The sequence below is a fragment of the Hemicordylus capensis genome, chromosome 2 (assembly GCF_027244095.1).
Source record: "Hemicordylus capensis ecotype Gifberg chromosome 2, rHemCap1.1.pri, whole genome shotgun sequence".
Lineage (NCBI taxonomy): Eukaryota > Metazoa > Chordata > Lepidosauria > Squamata > Cordylidae > Hemicordylus > Hemicordylus capensis.
The window spans coordinates 229,766,119-229,785,369 of NC_069658.1; the positions used below are offsets into that span (position 1 = coordinate 229,766,119).

At 45.9% G+C, this 19,251-nt stretch overlaps 2 protein-coding genes and 1 long non-coding RNA gene across 5 annotated transcripts in view; 2 read left to right on the plus strand and 1 right to left on the minus strand.

The window, feature by feature from the left end:
* The window catches only part of LOC128341795 (uncharacterized), a 43,451-nt gene that overhangs the window by 15,584 nt on the left and 8,616 nt on the right, over positions 1-19,251 (minus strand). The window contains exon 2 of the long non-coding RNA XR_008314580.1: positions 15,191-15,252. This is a non-coding gene — a long non-coding RNA (uncharacterized LOC128341795). The remainder of the gene's footprint in view (positions 1-15,190; positions 15,253-19,251) is intronic.
* Positions 1-19,251, plus strand: part of LOC128341786 (zinc finger protein 595-like) — a 33,707-nt gene that overhangs the window by 6,730 nt on the left and 7,726 nt on the right. For all 3 annotated transcript variants that reach the window (XM_053288330.1, XM_053288331.1, XM_053288332.1), the window contains 6 exons: positions 140-266; positions 8,999-9,450; positions 10,319-10,445; positions 12,398-12,483; positions 12,694-12,820; positions 18,789-18,881. In XM_053288330.1, coding sequence (XP_053144305.1) covers positions 140-266; positions 8,999-9,450; positions 10,319-10,445; positions 12,398-12,483; positions 12,694-12,820; positions 18,789-18,881 — 1,012 coding nt within the window. The remainder of the gene's footprint in view (positions 1-139; positions 267-8,998; positions 9,451-10,318; positions 10,446-12,397; positions 12,484-12,693; positions 12,821-18,788; positions 18,882-19,251) is intronic.
* On the plus strand, positions 281-3,212 carry LOC128341790 (zinc finger protein 501-like). Its single transcript, XM_053288335.1, has one exon. The coding sequence runs from the start codon at positions 885-887 to the stop codon at positions 2,049-2,051; it is 1,167 nt and encodes a 388-aa protein (XP_053144310.1). The 5' UTR covers positions 281-884; the 3' UTR covers positions 2,052-3,212.

Below are 19,251 nucleotides of genomic sequence, written 5' to 3' on the forward strand. Positions count from 1 at the left end.
TCTTTCCCTTAGCTTCTGGCAAGCCACCTGTTAGGAAAGCTTTTGAAGGCTACCAAGGAGAACTCCCAGCTGCTTCACCTTTCTTCTCTTTTGGGATTCTTGTATTACTTTCAAGGATAATGGTTTCATCTTCTTCCAGGGCCTGGTCTCTTTCGAGGACGTGGCTGTGTCTTTCGCAGAGGAGGAGTGGGCTCTGTTGGATCCAGGCCAAGTTGCTCTGTATAAAGGAGTCATGGCTGAGAACTATGGGCATCTAGCCTCCCTGGGTAAGCCCCTCACTTTCTCTGTGGTTGAAAGATGCTGGAAGTAGAAAATATGGTTACGTGGTCATCTGTGTGGACCAACTGCGTGGTCATCTTCTGGATTATAGGGCTTCTCCATTCCTCCTGGCTCCCATTCAGAGGATGTGGGTTGCTTTAAGCCAGCATTTTCCTCTGGGCTGAAGTGTCCCTTTGCTTTGCTGGATCGTGGCCAGGAAGGACACTGCTGGTGGCCTATCCATGAGAGCTTTTAGGGTTGCCTTTTTGAGCCATGCTGGGCCAACAGCACCAGACTGATACCACTTGGTCCAAATGAGTGTCTCGTGGCCATGCAAAGACCTTTATAGCTAGGAGCAGAACTTCAGTCTCCATGGACCAAGGCCAGCACCCTGGCATTTACGGACAAAGGTTGATCAACCACAGCTGTTTGACGGTGGCAGAGGCCTCTTCGCAACATAGCATTTCCTATTTAGTTCACAATGGCAGTTCCTTGGGATTGTTCTCTCCTTCTGAGTTTCTCTTTCTCAGTAATGCTATGACCTGTTTCCTCTCTTTGTTCCAGAACACTTGGGGAGGGAGAATGAGGGAGAATCACACAGGGTGTCCTTGAAGAGAGGAAAGTATATGGAGGAGGACAAGCAGAGATGTAAAATGGAATCAGACATGAAGAGGAAGAATGAACCTTCAGGTTCCCTGGGTGGCGACTTCCTTGAAGGCCTAGTTCAAGGAAAAACAGGCCTTAGTTCTGTCCTTGGGTCACATCAAGAAATCAACACAGGGAAGAAACTGTATCGGTGCTCAACATGTGGGAAAGGTTTCAGCAGGAGCGCGGCTCTTAGGTACCACCAAAGAATCCACACAGGGGAGAAACCACACAAATGCTCAGTGTGTGGGAAAAGCTTTAGGCGGCAGTGGGACCTTACTTCCCATCGAAGAATCCACACAGGGGAGAAACCATATCAGTGCCTGGAATGTGGAAAGAGCTTTGGTCGCAATGGAAACTTCAGACAGCATCTTAGAATCCACACAGGGGAGAAGCCATATCAGTGCTCAGTGTGTGGAAAGAGTTTCGGAGAGAGGAGAGGGCTCATGTCACATCAAGGAATTCACACTGGGGAGAAACCATATAAATGCTCAGAGTGTGGAAAGTGCTTCAGTCAGAATAGAAGCTTTAAAAGACATCTAAAAATCCACACTGGGGGAATGCAATATGCATGCTTAGATTGTGGGAAAAGTTTTTTTTCCATCCACAGCCTTACTACTCATCAGGGAATCCACACAGGAGAGCAGCCATATAAATGCCCAGAGTGTGGGAAAAGCTTCAGGCAGAAGGGGTCCCTTACTGCCCATTTAGTAATCCACACAGGGGAGAAGCCATATAAATGCTCGCTGTGTGGGAAAAGCTTCAGGCAGAAGGGGGCCCTTACTGCCCATCAAGTAATCCACACAGGAGAGAGGCCATACAAATGCTTAGACTGTGGAAAGAGTTTCAGGCAGAAGGGGAACCTTACTTCCCATCAAGTAATCCACACAGGAGAGAGGCCATATAAATGCTTAGACTGTGGAAAGAGTTTCAGTCGCAACGCCCGCTATAGGTCACATCAGAGAATCCACACAGGTGAGAAGCCATATAAGTGTCTGGAGTGTGGAAAGAGTTTCAGAGAGAAGAGAGGGCTCATGAAGCATCAGAGAATCCACACAGGGGAGAAACCCTCTAATTTATCTGAATGTGAAAAAAGCTTCAGAGAGAATTTCCTTTTTCATGAAGGAAGGAACTTCTGTTTTTCATGAAAACATTTTTGGCCTGAGTTCACAGGTTTGGTCACATCAGCAAATGCATATAAGGGAAAAACTATAATTGCTGATACTGTGGTAAGAGTTTCAGTAGCTGCACAGACATTAAGGGGTGTGTGGTACAGAGTGACTAAATAACATCAAAGGGGTAGAACAGGTTTAGGGTTTGAAAGGCGTTGGCTATACCTCCCCAGCTGAGATATGGGGAAGTGACTGGGAGGAGACCCAACTGAGACCTGGGAGAAAGGGGTCAACAAGTGAGGCTTATGTGTAGAGTAATTGTGGACATCCTCATTCTGTCATCCTGGACTGGGAGATCTCTTTGGCCATCTATGAACAGTGTATTCTTTTTGTGCTGACTTTTTATTCCCACTCTTAGTCCGTGTTAAACTGCTGGATTAGATTATTTAGCATCTTTGTATTGTCTCCCATCCAAATGCAAACCATGGCAGACCCAGCTTAGCAAAGGGGATAATTCATGGTCATTACCTCAAGACCAGCTCCCCTCTCCTTCTTAAATATTGAATTATTGATGTTGGCTGATATCCAAACTGTCAGAGCGCTTGATCAAGTTGTGCACATGAGTGAATATTATGTTTAAAAAGGTAAAGTGTGCCGTCGAGTGGTTGTCTTTGGTAGAATACAGGAGGGGTTTATCATTGCTGCCTCCTGCACAATATGAGATGCTTTCCAGCATCTTCCTATATTGCTGCTGCCCGATATAGGCGTTTCCCATGGTCTGGGAAACATACTAGCGGGAATTCAAACCGTTGAACTGTAGCTGTGCCAAATTCCAATCAAGCTGGGCTCTTGCAGAAAAGTGCGCTGTAACATTATTGGGCAAAGGAAGGAGTTGTCCAGCAGGGGGAGCACCACAGGTCACACACCTTGTTGCTCAAGTGCAAGGATCTTTGTGTTAGTGCAGGGGTAGGCAACTTGGGCTTGCCAGCTGCTGTTGAACTACAACTCCCATCTTCCCCAGCCATTGTGGCTGGGAATGATGGGAGTTGTAGTTCAGCAGCAGCTGATTGTGCAGGTGCTTTATTAGTCTGGATGTCAGCCACTGCTATTTCTAATTATTTAGATTCTGTTTTGATTTTGTTGCAATACTGTGTGCCTTTGATGGATATTGGAATAAAATCACTCTAGTTTTCCTTATTTCATTTTAATTCAGCTAGGCCTAGAGCTGATGATCCACCTATAACCAGTGTTCCCTGGAACAGGGATTTCCAGCTGTTGATGATGACAGCTCCCATAATGCCCAGCTGCAATGGTGTGCCATTGCAGCTGGGCATTATAGGAGTTGTCATCGTCAACAGCTGGGAATCCGTGTTACAGGGAACACTGCCTGTAATAGCAATAGCACTTACATTTATATACCGCTCTATAGCCGGAGCTCTCTAAGCGGTTTACAATGATTTAGCATATTGCCCCCAACATTTCTGGGTACTCATTTTACCGACCTCGGAAGGATGGAAGGCTGAGTCAACCTTGAGCCCCTGGTCAGGAGCAAACTTGTAACCTTCTGGTTACAGGGCAGCAGTTTTACCACTGCGCCACCAGGGGCTCACAGTTGCAAAATTATGTTTGTGCCTTTTTTTTGTACTTGCACAACTGTGCTCATGTGCAGTTGTGTAAGTGTTGCCTTACAACGTGCACAGGACTTGGCACAGTGCCCTTTCCTCATGCATGCTCCAATTGCTTTTACAAGGCTCATGAAAGGATGGGATGTTGCTTCAAGGTCAGCAGTAGGTTTGCCAAGTTTAAAAGGAAGGGCAGATGAAGAAAAATGTCTGTGCTGAAACAATATACTTGACCTCTATGTTGCTAAGTTAATAAACACATACATTGGATTTCCACCTTCTTTTAATAATAAATAAATGAAATCATGGGAGTGAGGGGTGGAATTCTTGCACATCCTTAGTGAGTTCTCATGAACTCCCCCCCCCCCAGCTGTGTACCTGTGCATGGAATCATACACAAAGCCCAGATACACTGAGGGAAATAAGTATTTGATCCCCTGCTGATTTTGTCCATTTGCCCTCTGACACAGAAATGACCAGGCTATAATTGGAATGGTAGGTTTATTGTAGCTGTGAGAGACAGAATAACAACAAACCAACCCTCAAAAGCCCAGTGCCCAAAAGTCAGCGATGGATTTGCATTGTAGTGAGGGAAATAAGTATTTGATCCCCTAATCAACCAGCAAGATTTCAGGCTCCCAGGTGTCTTTTCACTATATGCAGGTAACGAGCTGAGATGAGGACCACCCTCTGTAAGGGAGTGCTCCTAATCCCAGCTTGTTACAGTACCTGTATAAAATACACCTGTCCATAGAAGCAAGCAATCACTCAGCTTCCAAACTCACCACCATGCCCAAGACCAAAGAGCTGTCGAAGGATGTCAGGGACAAGGTTGTAGACCTGCACAAGGCTGGACTGGGCTACAAGACTATCGCCAAGCAGCTTGGTGAGAAGGTGACCACAGTTGGCACGATAACTCACAAATGGAAGAAACACAAAATAACTGTCAATCTCCCTCGGTCTGGGGCTCCATGCAAGATCTCACCTTGTAGAGTTGCAATGATCATGAGAACGGTGACAAAGCAGCCCAGAACTACACGGGGGGAACTTGTCAATGATCTCAGGGCAGCTGGAACCATAGTCACCAAGAAAACAATTGGTAACACACTACACCGTGAAGGACTGAAATCTTGCAGTGCCTGCAAGGTCCCCCTGCTCAAGGCAGCACATGTACAGGCCTGTCTGCAGTTTGCCAATGCACATCTGAATGATCCAGAGGAGAACTGGGTGAAAGTGTTGTGGTCAGATGAGACCAAAATCGAGCTCTTTGGCATCAACTCAACTCGCCGTGTGTGGAGGAGGAGGAATGCTGCCTATGAGCCCAAGAACACCATCCCCACCGTCAAACATGGAGGTGGACACATTATGCTTTGGGGGTGTTTTTCTGCTAAGGGGACAGGACACCTTCACCGCATCGAAGGGACAATGGACGGGACCATGTACCGTCAGATCTTGGGTGAGCACCTCCTTCCCTCAGCCAGGGCATTGAGAATGGGTCGTGGATGGGTATTCCAGCATGACAATAACCCAAAACACATAGCCAAGGCAACAAAGGAGTGGCTCAAGAAGAAGCACATGAAGGTCCTGGAGTGGCCCAGCCAGTCTCCAGACTTTAATCCCATAGAAAATCTGTGGAGGGAGCTGAAGGTTCGGGTTGCCAAACATCAGCCTCGAAACCTTTCTGACTTGGAAAGGATCTGCAAAGAGGAGTGGGACAACATCCCTCCTGGGTTGTGTGCAAACCTGGTGGCCAACTACAAGAAACGCCTGACCTCTGTGATTGCCAACAAGGGTTTTGCCACCAAGTACTAAGACATCTTTTGTGAAGGGATCAAATACTTATTTCCCTCTCTACAATGCAAATCCATCGCTGACTTTTGGGCACTGGGCTTTTGAGGGTTGGTTTGTTGTTATTCTGTCTCTCACAGCTACAATAAACCTACCATTCCAATTATAGCCTGGTCATTTCTGTGTCAGAGGGCAAACGGACAAAATCAGCAGGGGATCAAATACTTATTTCCCTCACTGTAGTTGTATAGATGCATATTCCCCTTAGAATTATCCGAATCATGATAATTTAGTCTAATAGCTCACTAAAGCTCTGGGGCAGTTCATCTGTATGTTTGCTGACGAGTTGCAGCAGGGAAAGGGAGCCAGTAGCATTTTGAGTCCCTACCTCCAGTTTTAAAATATAGTGGCCCCAAAAAAGCAACCAAGGGCACACACTGATAGTATGCAAGATAGATAGGTGGAAGCAAATGTGGAGACTTATTGCTGACTGCCTCCCTACCACTGTCTGGGAATCTCCACCTCAGAATGCCCCCCTCCCTACTTTCCAGCCTGGCACCCCACAACCCTGCACCTCTTTACTTTCCCCAGATACCCAATGGGTCGGAATCCCCAAGACCTTGTTTTCTCAAGGGGTGGGGCTGTGCAGGAAGGGTGCGTCCCCCCCAATGCACAGTCTCTCTTTCATGCAAATAGAACTCCCTCCCTCTTTCTCCCTCCCCCCCCCCGCCCCTTGGACTAAATCTGCCCAGGAAGGTTGCAGTGACCTCTCCACGCCCCTGGACCCCTCTCTATCTATGCCTGTGCCAGATCATCTTGCGCCTATCCTGCATTCCCCCTTCGTCAGTCAGTTCTGCAGAAGATGAAGCTATGGCTGAGGGGGCGGGGAGAAAAGAGGTCCCCCCCACCATGCAAAAACAGGACCAGGGAGAGTGGGGAGCCTTCACTGCCTCCCGGTGCCTCCTAATCTTCAGCCTCCCCGGGCCCTTTCCAACCACCCTTCCCTCCCTCCTGCTGCTGCTGCCGCCAACCTGCACTTTGCACCCACCGGGTTCCTGCACCGAGGTGAAAAGTAAAGGGTCCTTTCTGGGGGGAGGGGGGGCTCTAGGGGCATCTTCCCTTGCAGAGCCCCCTTCCCCTCCCGCGGTCCCCCTGGGAGTCTCTACTCGCTGCATTGAACCCTCCTCCTGCCCCGTCCCTCGGGATTCCTCCTGCGGACTGTCCTGCCAAAAAGAGAGAGCGCCGCGCACACGGCCACTGCTGCGCTCTCTTAGGCAATAGCTCCTCTCTTCGTTTAACCCTTAGACTGATCCCTTTTGCTAAGAGGGGAAGGTCAGTCTAAGGGTTAAACTGAGAGAGGCGAGATTGCTAGAGAGGCCCCTTGGAAGCTGCCACTGGGACTGGGCGGCCTTTCTTCCCGACCCGTCCTTGCTCTCTCTCTCTCTCTCTCTCTCTCTCTCTGTGTTGGGTGGGGATTCTGGGGAAAGGAGGCTTCGCTTCCCTCCCTGTGTGGTGCCTGCAGTCTTGAGCAGCCACCCCGGCAAGGGAGGCCGGTGAGTGCAAAGGGCGGGCGGGGGGCGCAGGAGAGCCGGGAGCGAGAGGAGGGAGTCGATGCAGGGGAGGGAAGTTCGGAGGGGGCTTGCGGAGGGACCAGGGGGGAGCCCAAAAGCAAGGAGGAGGCAAATATTACATTACATTATGTATAAATAGAACTGATTGTTCAACTTGCACCACTGGGAGGGAGCTTTAAGAGGGGTTTGGATCACTTCATGGAGGAGAGGTCTATCAATGGCTACTAGTCGAGGGCTATAGGCCACCTCCAGCCTCAAAGGCAGGATGCCTCTGAGTCCCAGTTGCAGCAGGGGAGTAAGAGCAGGAGAGAGGCCAGGCCCTCAACTCCTGCCTGTGGCTTCCAGGGGCATCTGGTGGGCCACTGTGTGAAATAGGATGCTGGACTAGATGGGCCTTGGGCCTGATCCAGCAGGGCTGTTCTTATGAGTTTGCGCCACTGAGCGATCATTGGGGGTGGAGGTGGGGTATCTGCTACGTCATCCCTGTCAAGGAGCTCTCCCCCCTCCCCTGCTAAGCTGGCAGAGGTCATGACGAGATCCCAAGGAAGCGTCTCTTCTGAATTTGGATGCAGTGAATACAGTTAGAAACTGGTTTCTTTCTTCATTTTGGGATGAAGGAGGCTGGATGGGGACTTGCGGGAATCGATGGAGGAGAAAGGTCAGAGAGGCAGTTTCTGATGGGCAGCAGGGTGACCCCATTTCTCCCCAATGAAGGACAAGGAGGCAGCCACTGATTGTCAGGGCAGAGGACGCAGAAATAGGAACAAAGGAAACTGCTGTGTACTGAGTCAGTCCATTGGTCCATCTAGCCAGAGGTACACCTAGATAATTTTGAAGCCCGGACCTAAAGGCCTTTGGAGGCCCTCCCCGCTACACACACACACACACACACACACCGTGACACACATAGTAACATGTGGGTTCTTAAGGGCATAAATAGTAACTGAACTCATAAGAATGTAAGAATATAAAAGGTATATTTATGCAAATATGCATTCACAGAAACATATCAACACTTCACATATTCCCATCCCACATATTTCTTTCTTCACTCCCCACCCCCCCCGCGCCCCATCTCTAAAGTACCAGGCACAGGTCACAATCACTGTTGGCCACCCGGTGCATTGCCCGTAAGTGGTGATCACACCACCCAGAACATACTAAAGAGGATTTGGGTGCCCCAGGGAGTGTGGAGGCCCTGGACTTTGGCCTCGAAGTCCAGGGGTAAGAGTGCCACTGTATCTAGCTCAGTATTGCCTACACTTCTCCCAGGTTGCAGGCAGGAGTGTCTCTCAGCCCTAACTTGGAGATGCCAAGGAAGGAGCTTGAAACCTTCTGCATGCAAGCATGAAGATGCTCTCCCCAGAGCAGCCCCAAATCCCTAAATCAAAAATTCAGTTAAATCCCACTCTATTATTTATTTATTTGATTCATTTATATACCATTCCATACAAAAATGTCCCTGGGCAGTTCACAGTATGGAGGCTCCTAAATGTTATGATTATGACTTGAAGCAATAAAGGGTGTGTGCACAGAAAAATGAAATGCAGAAGTGCTTATTGTAGCAGTGTTTCCTATGTGCATGAATTGCACTTTAAAAATGGTACATTTCTGAATTTTCCTTTAAAAGCCCTGATGCGATGTCTTGAGTAGGGCTAAAGAATGTATGCTGAATAAGGTGAGCAGCAAAAGAGGTGGCTGTTATGGGAGGTGGTTCAAAGGAGGGCAGAGAGAGAGAGTGAGTGGGCGGGGTTGTTGGTGGAGGTCAGTGGAGGGAAAGGGCCCAATCATCTGACTCTCACCTTCTTGTAGCTTTGCTGTGTGCCACCCTCCCACAAGTGAAGGATCCTTTCCCCAATCTCTGATGCTCCTTGAGTCTTGGTCTCTGTCTGTCTTTTCTGCAGAGAGAAGTTCCAGTTACTAGCTGGAATAATCTACTTTTGTTTCTGAAATTCCTTGCACAAATCTCATTTGCACACAGGGTAACATCTTGGCTTTACAGGACTTAGTCACCCCTTCCATTTGGTCACCTCATGCCTGAAAATGGAGACTATGGAAGAGAATGACTCATGTGGCCCGCAAGCAGAAAGCAGCCCTGATGCAACTGAGGTTAGGAGCACTGAAGGATTTGTCCAGAAAAGCCTATGTGTGGACACCACTGGCTCAGATGCGCAGTGCCAGCACTTCAGGCAGTTCTGCTACCAGCAGGCCGAGGGGCCCCGAGAGGTTTGCAGCCGACTCCACAGCCTTTGCCATCAGTGGCTGAAGCCAGAAAGACTCACAAAAGCTCAGATGCTGGACCTGGTGATCCTGGAGCAGTTCCTGAGCATCCTGCCCCCAGAGATGGAGAGCTGGGTGAGAGAATGCGGAGCGGAGACCAGTTCCCAGGCAGTGGCCCTGGCAGAAGGTTTCCTCTTGAGCCAGGCAGAGGCCAAGAAGCAGGAAGAGGAACAGGTGAGTGTCTCTCTTTCATCCTGGTAGCTCCAAGGGGCTGAACTTGTAAATGGGACTGATTTAGAAATCCTAACAGGTACCACAATTTTCAGGTGGAAATGTTCCAGGAAGGGTTGTCCCAAGGTCCTTTAAAAACACACACACAGATCACCATATTTTGCTGAAGTTGATTTGAAGTATGTGTATCTTATTTTCTGATTAAAAATACACAGAGTAGCTAACAAAATTAGTAGAAGCATAATGAGCAGCAGGTAAGGGAGTGTTTCATCCCGGTCACTCCAAACGGCAGAACATGAATGCAAGGATATCCCAGTATTGCCCCAAGAGACACACATCATAATTTGCATTACTTGAGATGTCACAAGAAGGACTGCCCCAACCCCATTCCCGACCTCCAGCTCTCTACCTGAACTAATTCTTCTTCTTAAAAGAGTTCATATCTCGCCTTTTAATGAAAAATCTACAAGGCATGTTATATGCATATTTTATTCATTGCAACAGAGGATGAACAAAAGAATAGTCAAGACAAAAACCCAATAGCTGCAGCTAACTGAATAGGAAAACCTTAGACCAGCATCAGCCAACTTCCTTTTCGACTTGCATGCCTCCCCAAACCCTCCAGAATAAAGTTGCTTTTGCCTTGTGCCCCCAAGTTAGCAAATGCAGAGCAGGACTCCCAAGGACAGAAGCTCCATCATCTTGATGCCCCTCCTGAGAAGGCCCTGTCCCAGTTTCCTTGGTCTGAACAGGAACATTAATCAGCATCCCAAATGAAGTTCTCAATAGAGGTTTGATATGGTGTCCCTTTATGTTAACTCCTTCCTTAGCCCTGTCCACATTTGCTCTTTGGGATTTTCTGTACTTTTAGCTGGAAGGAGTGGCAACAGAAGTGTCTGCTGATCTCTCCAAGGCAGAGAAGGCTACACTGGACGCCAGAGAAAAGCCACCCTTCAGGTGGATGGTGCAGGAGGGTGACCAAGTTGCCAGCTTGCTGGGTAAGGACTGATGGTATTTTATTTCAACTTCTCCTCTTTCTCTCTTTATTATATATGAAATCCGTGGGCTGATTTCCTATTACTCTTTAGCTTGTTTAGGGGAAAGCATTTCTCTCTCCAGCCCCCTCAACCAGTTTACATATTAATTTATTTTTAATTCTTGAAGACTATAATATATGTCTAAACAGCACTTTGAATTACGCCCAGCAGTGAACATGAATTGTCCTCTTTGCTAAGCAGGGTGTGTTAAAATAAGACTCTTCCATGTAAAGGGGGTTTACCTACCTGGAACTTATTTTATCCCTGCTAAATGCTCCTTGATGTGAAACAAACAACCTTTGGATAGTGCATGGGCTCTTTTCCTCATTTCTACATAGCTTTTATTGCCAAACAAAATCTGGTATAAACTTTACAATGCAGAGGTTTGATATAAAAAGGTTTTTCTTGGGGGAAAAGAAAAGAAAATGTTTACATTGAAAAGCCTTACATTAACTTGCCATCACAAAAGGCTTGCATCAACATCAATGCAAAAGTTAAAACAGATCTTCTTTGAGAAGAAACAATCAATAAACAAACAATCAGGGCTTGAAACCTCTCTCTCTCTTTTGATCTAAAAAGGGGCTTGAAAGTTTCAATATCTTGGCCCAAAAGGCGAACTCTAGCTTGCATACAAAAGATAATGCTTTTGCTTTTTGAGATGCCCGGAAGAGCTTTCTTAAAAAGAAGAGGTACAATCCAAAGCTCTTGTTGCTCGTCTCACAAGATTAGGTTAAAAGTCCATTTTCTCAGCTAACCCTAGGTCAAGCCTGATCAGTTCATGATGAAAGATTTTTCTCTGTGTGTGCTTTGGAACACTTCACCTCAATGGAGAGCATTCACTTCACCCTCCCCACCTAATCCAAAATGATCCCTTTAGTCTCTCTAATTTAGTCCTTGAGATGTTCCTCAGACATATTGTTTTGGTTATTTGCATCCTTTCTCCTCATTAAGGTCAGACCAGTCTCTGCTCAATGGCATGGAAGGCCTTGACAGGTGTAGAGTGAAACTTCTGAACCATCCGTGCATATGCACAAAAGTTATTCTTTTCCACTTCCAAGCAGCACTATCACAAACATGACTCCTCTCAAGTCTCGCAGGAAGGCTAGATCAGTCCAGGATTTCATTTATCCCTGACAGATTCAGCAGAGATATTCCCCTTGGAGCGTGGTGCTGTAACTCAGTGGTAGAGCATCTGCTTTGCATGCAGAAGGTTCCAGGTTCAGCCCCTGGCAGCATCTTCAGGTAGGGCCTGGGAAGACTCCTGTCTGAAACCTGGGGGAGCTGTTGCCAGTCAGTGTTGCCAGTACTGAGCGGGAGCTGGATGAACGAATAGTCTGACTCAGTATAAGGCAGCTTCCTATATTCTTGTGAGGGAAAAGATTGTGTTACAGAAGCGAGCAAAATGGAAATGTGTGAAGAATTTTGACTTTGCTTGATTTTTCAGAAGTATTAAACACTCAAAGGGTTGAAGGACTCTCCTCTTTATACTGTAGCTGTATCATTGATTTCAAACTTGCTTTGAACTGGGGTTTCAGTTGAGGTTTTTTCACCTGGTTTTGGTACTGCTTTACCATACAATCTTATTTGTTATTTGTTTTGTATCACCCCAAGCAGAGTTGTTCTGGAGGGCTGGTATGTAAGTATTTAAAATAAATCCAGTCCATTCAAATTAGGCTGAATTCACATACAAAATCATCAGGATAAGCTGAAAACAGTGAATGCTTTGAGAAAGAGAGAGATTTTCACCTGACGAGGCCTCTCCAAGCAACTCTAATGACTAAGGGTTCCCATGTGGGAGAACACGACTCCTGGGGTGTGCAGATGCTGGGTCATGTAGCGGTTTAATGGCAAGAAGCTTGTTGAACTCAGCCAGGCAGCGAACGGTCCAACATCTCCCCTTGTCACTCTTGTAGGCCTTGGAAAGACCCTGGGGCCTCCTTCCAGACCTTCTCCTCTCAGTGGCAGAACGGATTTTGTTTCCATGCCATCGCTGGAACAGGTAAGAGAAGAATGAGTGAAGGAGATGGGTGGAGGACAGCTCTGGGTGCTTTTCTCCCCTGCCTGCTTCCCCTTGCTTTTGCCAGAGTTGCCACTAGGAAGGCTTTGGATGACACTGTGGAATCTCTGGGTCTTGCAGAGGGACCTCATTGTATATATGTCTGGTTTCTTGCATGACTGATGAAGAGAAATAATGTTGGTCTAATTTCAGGATTGGGTGACCTTGGGAGAGGTGGCTGTGTACTTCACGGAGGAGGAGTGGGCTCTGCTGGATGCTGCCCAAAGGGCTCTGCACAAGGAAGTCATGGAGGAGAATTCTGGGCATCTGGCCTCTCTGGGTAAGGCTCCCCCCTTGACCTTGGCTGCTAGATGCAGAGAGCATCTGTCTCAAAGCATGGCCAGGATGTCAGTGAGGATGATTCAGTAACCCAAAAACTTTCAATTTAAGATGAGAGTTAAGATGTTTTATATTTTCGCCGTGCTCTAAAAAGAATTGAAATTGCATGTTAAGGTGCCCCCCTTAATCTCTGCACCATAAAGCTGTAAAGACTTTGTACAGTCTGGTATATGATGATGGCTTTGGAAATGGGGCTCCATGCACCCACACTTTGCCTTGATCAGAGATGCATCAGGCAGAAATTCATCAGGGACATCTCTAGGAAGTGATTAGGGAAACTGCACCTGTTAAATGTCTGCCCTGATGCATCCCGCCTCAGCCCAAGGTCCAGCTGAAAGACCAAGGCAAAGACCAAGCCTCATTTCTAAAGCCATCATCATATACCTGTTCTCTGGCTACAGTTGAGCTTTGAGGAGTTCTTCTGAGGAGCTCTTCTTCCTCTTTTAATAAAGTTGTGGCATGTTTTAATGATACTTTTTAGTGGCTGTCTCTTCTCTTTCTGTCTAGAAAGTTGTATGTTCAGTTGTCAAAATGCTGCTAGAAAAGGCATCTCTACTCCAGCCCAGCATACTCTTTCTCACAGTGCTCAGCTCTATGCTTCCAGAAAGCTCCAAAGAAGTGCAGCAAAGAAATCCCAGAAACCATTCCCACCCAGCGCCAACCAACTATTATTGTGATGTCAACTGCCCTTGAATGGGAGGTTCTACATGGGAGCAAAACCATCTCATGGAGGCTTCCTTTCATGGAGGCTTTCTTTCTTAAGTATGGCCGATTGAAGCTTCCATTTTCACTGGCAGTTTGGCTCTGATATAGAACCTCCATGTTCAAGGGCAGTTGACACCACAATAATAGTTTGTTTGCCGTGGGTGGGAACAGTTTCTGGGATGTCCTTGAGGTTCATTCTTCGAAACTTCTTAGCATGGGGTCTTTGGTCTCAGTTCTATACATTTTTACTCAGAAATAAGCCCCAAAGAAATAAATGGGGTTTCCCTCTCAGAAAAGTCCCCCCCCCTGTGCTTTACTGAGGGGCTGAGACGAAGGGGGGGAAGAGAACCCACATTCTTTCCTTGGATCTCTGCTGGTCCTAATTGCTGTGTATTTACTCAGAAGTAAGCTCCCGTGGAAGTAAATCAATGGACTTCCTTTCTAGTAATTTATTCCAAACTTTGCTGAGGGCCCCTAAGAGAAAGGGGACAGAAAACAAATGTCCATGAAAGAAAAGGGAGGGGGAGGAACTATTGTTTAACTATACAAGTGTCAGAATGCTCATAGACTGTCTTTATCAGGCACCTATGAATGAATCAACCAATTTGATGGCACACTTTACCTTTATATTCAGAACCAGGAAGTCACTCCCTAGAAATTGTCTGGACTTGCCCCTCCCAACTTTGGCTTCAGAATTCTCAGTGGGCAGACTCAGTTATGCTATTAGCTAACTTTCCCTAAGTAACTTTCCTGTTATTGTCGTAAATCTGTTAGCTCAGCTAACCCAACAGGATTCACAACCCCCTTCAGCACTTCCCCTGCGAGTTAACAGAAAGTAGCAGCGAAGCTACACGAAGGAAAATAAAAGGCTCACAAAGAAAATAGTAAATGAATTAAGTCCCCTGAACTGAACTAGGTGTTCCCCTCTAACAATAACTGAGTAATAACTGAAAAGAAAACACAGAGCAAGGAACGAAAAGAATGAAGGAACCCCAGAACAAGGAATTAACGGAACAAAGCAGGAAAGCACAAGCAAGGGCAAACTGGAACTTGGAAAAGTTAGGAATTCAAAATAGCACACGGTCTGCAGTCAGTGAAAGTTGCTAACAGCATCTGAGCGATTGACAGACTGCTAAATATATATGGCTCAGCCATATATATGGCTCAGGCACTTCTGCTTCCTCTCTTGTGATCTCATGCACCTGTGTGACTCCCACTGAGCTTTCCTCTTGAGACGTCTTTTCAAGACAGATGAAATCCCAGCCTACTTCTCATCAGAAATCGTCTGGCAGCTGTTCTGAATCCTCAGCTCCAGAGTCTGGTCTCCCAGCCAAATCCTGTTGCTGTGCCTCTGAGCCCTCACTAGCAGGCAAATCCTCCTGTTCCTGCTCTGACTCTTCTGAGTCAGAAGTCTGAGCCATGACAGTTATTTGGGGGATTTTAAACATTAATTACTACTACTTCTATTTATATACTGCTCTTCAACCAAAGTTCTCAAAGCGGTTTACATAGAAAAATAAATCATACATAAATAAAATGTTCCCCTATTCCCAAAGGGCTCAATCTAAAAAGAAACATTAAAAACACAATCTAAAAAGAAACATACCAGCAGCAGCCACTGGAGGGATTCTGTACTGGGGTTGGAGAGGGCCAGTTGCTCTCCACCTGCTAAATATAAGAGAATCACCACTTTAAAAGTTAGTAGGGGTCTCAACAATTACTCAACAATTTTTATACCAGTGAAAGCCACCAGTCCCATATGGACTTGAATTTTAGAGAATGCTAAAAAGACATCAAACATTTAAATATATACATTATCTGTGGTGAAAAACCATTGCCAATACTTTGAAAGCTCTTTTTAGGAGTTAAAAACCAAAACTGCTGTATCTCAGCCATTTTACAACAGATTTGCACCAAATTCAGAGGACAGCAGTATTCTCTCTAATTTTTAAAGTCAGTGAGCGGAATGAGTTTTGTTCTGGGTGGCAGTATTAAGGCAGTGTGCACACATGTACATTACTATGTGCCACTATAGATATGCAACACGTGTTTGTGTGCGCACGCACGTATGTGCGCACACACTCTATAGACATGAAAGGAAATAAGTGTATTTTACTATTCTATTCATAAAACTGGATTTTACTTTCTTACACTTCACATTTAAGTATAATAAAAACAAAAGCAAAGCTGAAAGATTTAAACCTAAAAAGGAGCATATGCATTGCAAAGAATGGTTTCTTTTTGGAAAGGAGTTTGATTCCTACTTGGAACTTATTCAGTGAGACTCACAACTTTACAAAATTTTTCCATTTGTATGTTAGGTTGTACTCCTTCCAGAATGTTTTTTGCTTCATCAAACTAAGTAAATACTTATAGGATCTTATTAAATATAAATTCCTATATTTAATATTTTTGATTATTGATGCTTATTTTGATGAAGTAAATATTGCTTGGAAGGAGCACCACCTATCATACAAATGGAAAAATGTTGTAAAGTTGTGTGTCTCACTAAATAAGCTCCAAGTAGGAATCAACTGATTGACTGATTAAGTGCCGTCAAGTCAATGTCAACTCTTAGCGGACACATAGATAGATTCTCTGCAGGAGGATGTTTCTTCAACTTGGCCTTTAAGGTCTCTCAATGGTGCATTCATTGCTGTTGTAATCGAGTCTATCTACCTTTCTGCTGGTCATCTGACTCAAACCCCTTTCCAAAAAGAAATCATTCTTTTTTAGGAACAACACATCAAAAATAATCAAAATATTATCCATGGACAAGAAAAGCATGTCTCTGTAATTTTATATCCTTGATAATATTATCAATATCCTTCTAAAATTATTAAGGGGTTCACCTCCTTATCTTCACGTGGCCTTTTAGTTACCCTACTGTGGGGAAAGAGAAGCTTTGCAAGCAGGTAATGCTAGGAAAGAGAAAAGGAGTGAGGATAATGTGTGTGTGGGGGGGGGGGAATACAAAAAGTTTGACGGGGAGAGGAAAAGCAGACAAGAGAAGGCAAGAAGGTCAGAAAAGACAGCAGAGAAGGGTGAAGAAGGGGGAAAGGGCAGGTGAGAAGAGGGATCAAAGAGAGCTCCAGACCTAGGAAGGAAAGACAGAATGAGAGAACGGAGGAAGCAGGGTTGTAGGGGTACTTCCATCCTTGCCTGATGACCTTGCTGTGGTTCCGAACGGCACTGGGGTGGGGGGTTCCACTTAAAAAGGGGGGTCTTTACTCACCCCTTCCATGAAAGTAAGGCACTGTACTGTACTTTCTTCCTTGTAGTAATCGGGCAGCAGGGTGCCGCCCGCTTCAATCTCCCTCGGCGCTTCTCGTAGCCATAATCGGGGCGGCAGGATCACTCCCAGTCCCTGCCACCCCCTTCAAGCTCAGTCCCCCTCGGCTGGCGGCCGCCCCTTGAAGCTCCCCAGAGGTCCCCCGCTGCCCCCTTCTTTCCGAATCTAACCCCATTTAAGAGGACGACAGGAGAACTCCCTGCCGCCCCCTTCCCCCTTGCCTGCTGGGCTGCAACTGGCTTCTAGGAAGCCTTTCGCACGCCTGCGCAAAAGGCTTCCTAGAAGCCAGTTGCAGCCCAGCCGGCAAGGCAAGCGGACGGCAGGGAGTTCTCCCGCCGCCCGCTCTCTAAAGTTCCTTAACTTTTAGGGAATCGATCCTGCCGCCCCGATTATGGCTACGAGAAGCGCCGAGGGAGATTGAAGCGGGCGGCACCCTGCCGCCCGATTACTACAAGGAATAAAGTACAGTACAGTGCCTTACTTTCATGGAAGGGGTGAGTAAAGACCCCCCCCCTTTTCTCTCTGGAACGAATTAATCCGTTTCTAATGCATTCGTATGGGAAACCACTTTTCGACTTACGAACTTTTCGACCTACGATTATGCATTCGGAACGGATTAAGTTCGTAAGTCGAGGGACCACTGTGTGTGTATAAATATAAATATAAATATAAATATAAATATAAATATAAATATAAATATATATATATATATATATATATATATATATATATATATATATATAAAAAAAACACGTACACTACTTTTCAAGAAAAAGGTTTCAAAGTGGTTTGCGTAGCAAAAGAAATACAATAAATGGTTCTCTGTCCACAGAAGGCTCAAAGTCTAAACACACATACACTGTTAGGAAAAGGATGGCCTTATTGCCTAAAAACGCAGTGTTTTTCAGGATGTGTTTAAGTTGGTTAACTTTCTAGATTTGTGCTCTGCTCCTCAAACATAAGGATTTGAGATGGAATTTAGAGGTTAATTGTAAATCTGAATTAAAGTAACAATAGATCCAAGAAGAAGGATCAGATAGGTTCTGTGTGACAAGAGTTTTCTATTAAGAGAGGATAGAAATGCTGGCATATTCTGATTTCTGTCTAGTCATGAGGAATCTTAGGATCAAAGAGCAGAACCCCCCAAGTGTAGAGCTAGGTTGCTTTTAGCACCTCACTGGGCTCTTTTGTAAGTCTGATTGTTCTCCTTGAAATCACTTTTCATTTTGCCTCTAATCAATTCTGTTTTGGTGTTCTTATGTTCTTCATCTGCTGTGGCAAAACGGAAAAAGGTTTCTTGCCCTGGATCTGCCCCCCCCCTTCCCGGAGGGGTTCAGTTTTAAAAATCCTCCAGTAGAGCTGCTACCAATCTCCTATGAGACAAATTAACTTTAAAATCTCTTAAAGAACATGTAGGCCAAGCAGGCATGTAGGGATAGAATTCCAGCCCAGATCAAGTTCAATACACTCAAACAACAGGAGCATTCTGGGCAAGGAGCATTTGTATTCTGCCACCAGAGTGATGCTTCTGGTCCCATGCAGTGACCAGTGCTCTTCTATCTCATCCTTGGGCAGGACTTAGAACACCTTTCCATGTCATTTTTTCAAATCATTGGGCTAAAGGGAGGGAGGTTGGGGAGGAATTGGTCCCCATCATAGCATCCATCCAGTGGCCGTTGCTGGTGTCTATCTTAGGTTTCTTTTTTAGATTGTGAGCCCTTTGGGGAAAGGGAGCCATCTTTTATTTATTTGTTTGTTTATATCTTTGTAAGCCGCTTTGGGAACTATTGTTGAAAAGTGGTATATAAATATTGCCTGTATTCATAAGTCAGAGAGACTCCATCGGCTTCCCAGAATATTTGTTTTTGCTAAATGTGCCAGAAATATTTTCTCTCTGTTTCCTTCCACAAAGGACTTTTGGTTTCCAACCCTGACCTCCCATCCTGGCTGGAGAAAGAGGAAGGACCACTTGTCGAGGGCTCCAAGGAAGGAGAGCGATGTGCAGGTAGCTCACAAGTTGTGGAGCAGGGACCTTTGTCGGACACATTAGGCAGGGAATTATATGGTGGGTTATCCACCAGGTGGGAAAGGGGGATGCTCATGGGTGTCCTAACTCTGGGGGGAGTACAAGCAATGTCAAGCCTTAATGAGCATCAAAACCTATGAATTTGCTATTGGCCCATCTTGCCCAATAGTGTCTATTTTGACTGACGGGGACCTTCCAAGTCCTACAGGGCTCTTCCCAGCCCTGCTATTGAAGCTGTTTCAAATGGAGATTTTGAGGACTGAAACTAGGAGTTGGTGCATCCAATGTTCTGTGCCCTACATGGCATCAGCTGCCTTTTAACCACAACCAAGAGAGGCTGTTTAATTTG

Excerpts from the sequence above, each read along its gene's own strand:
- LOC128341790 (XM_053288335.1), top strand. The coding sequence starts at position 885 with ATGGAGGAGGACAAGCAGAGATGTAAAATGGAATCAGACATGAAGAGG.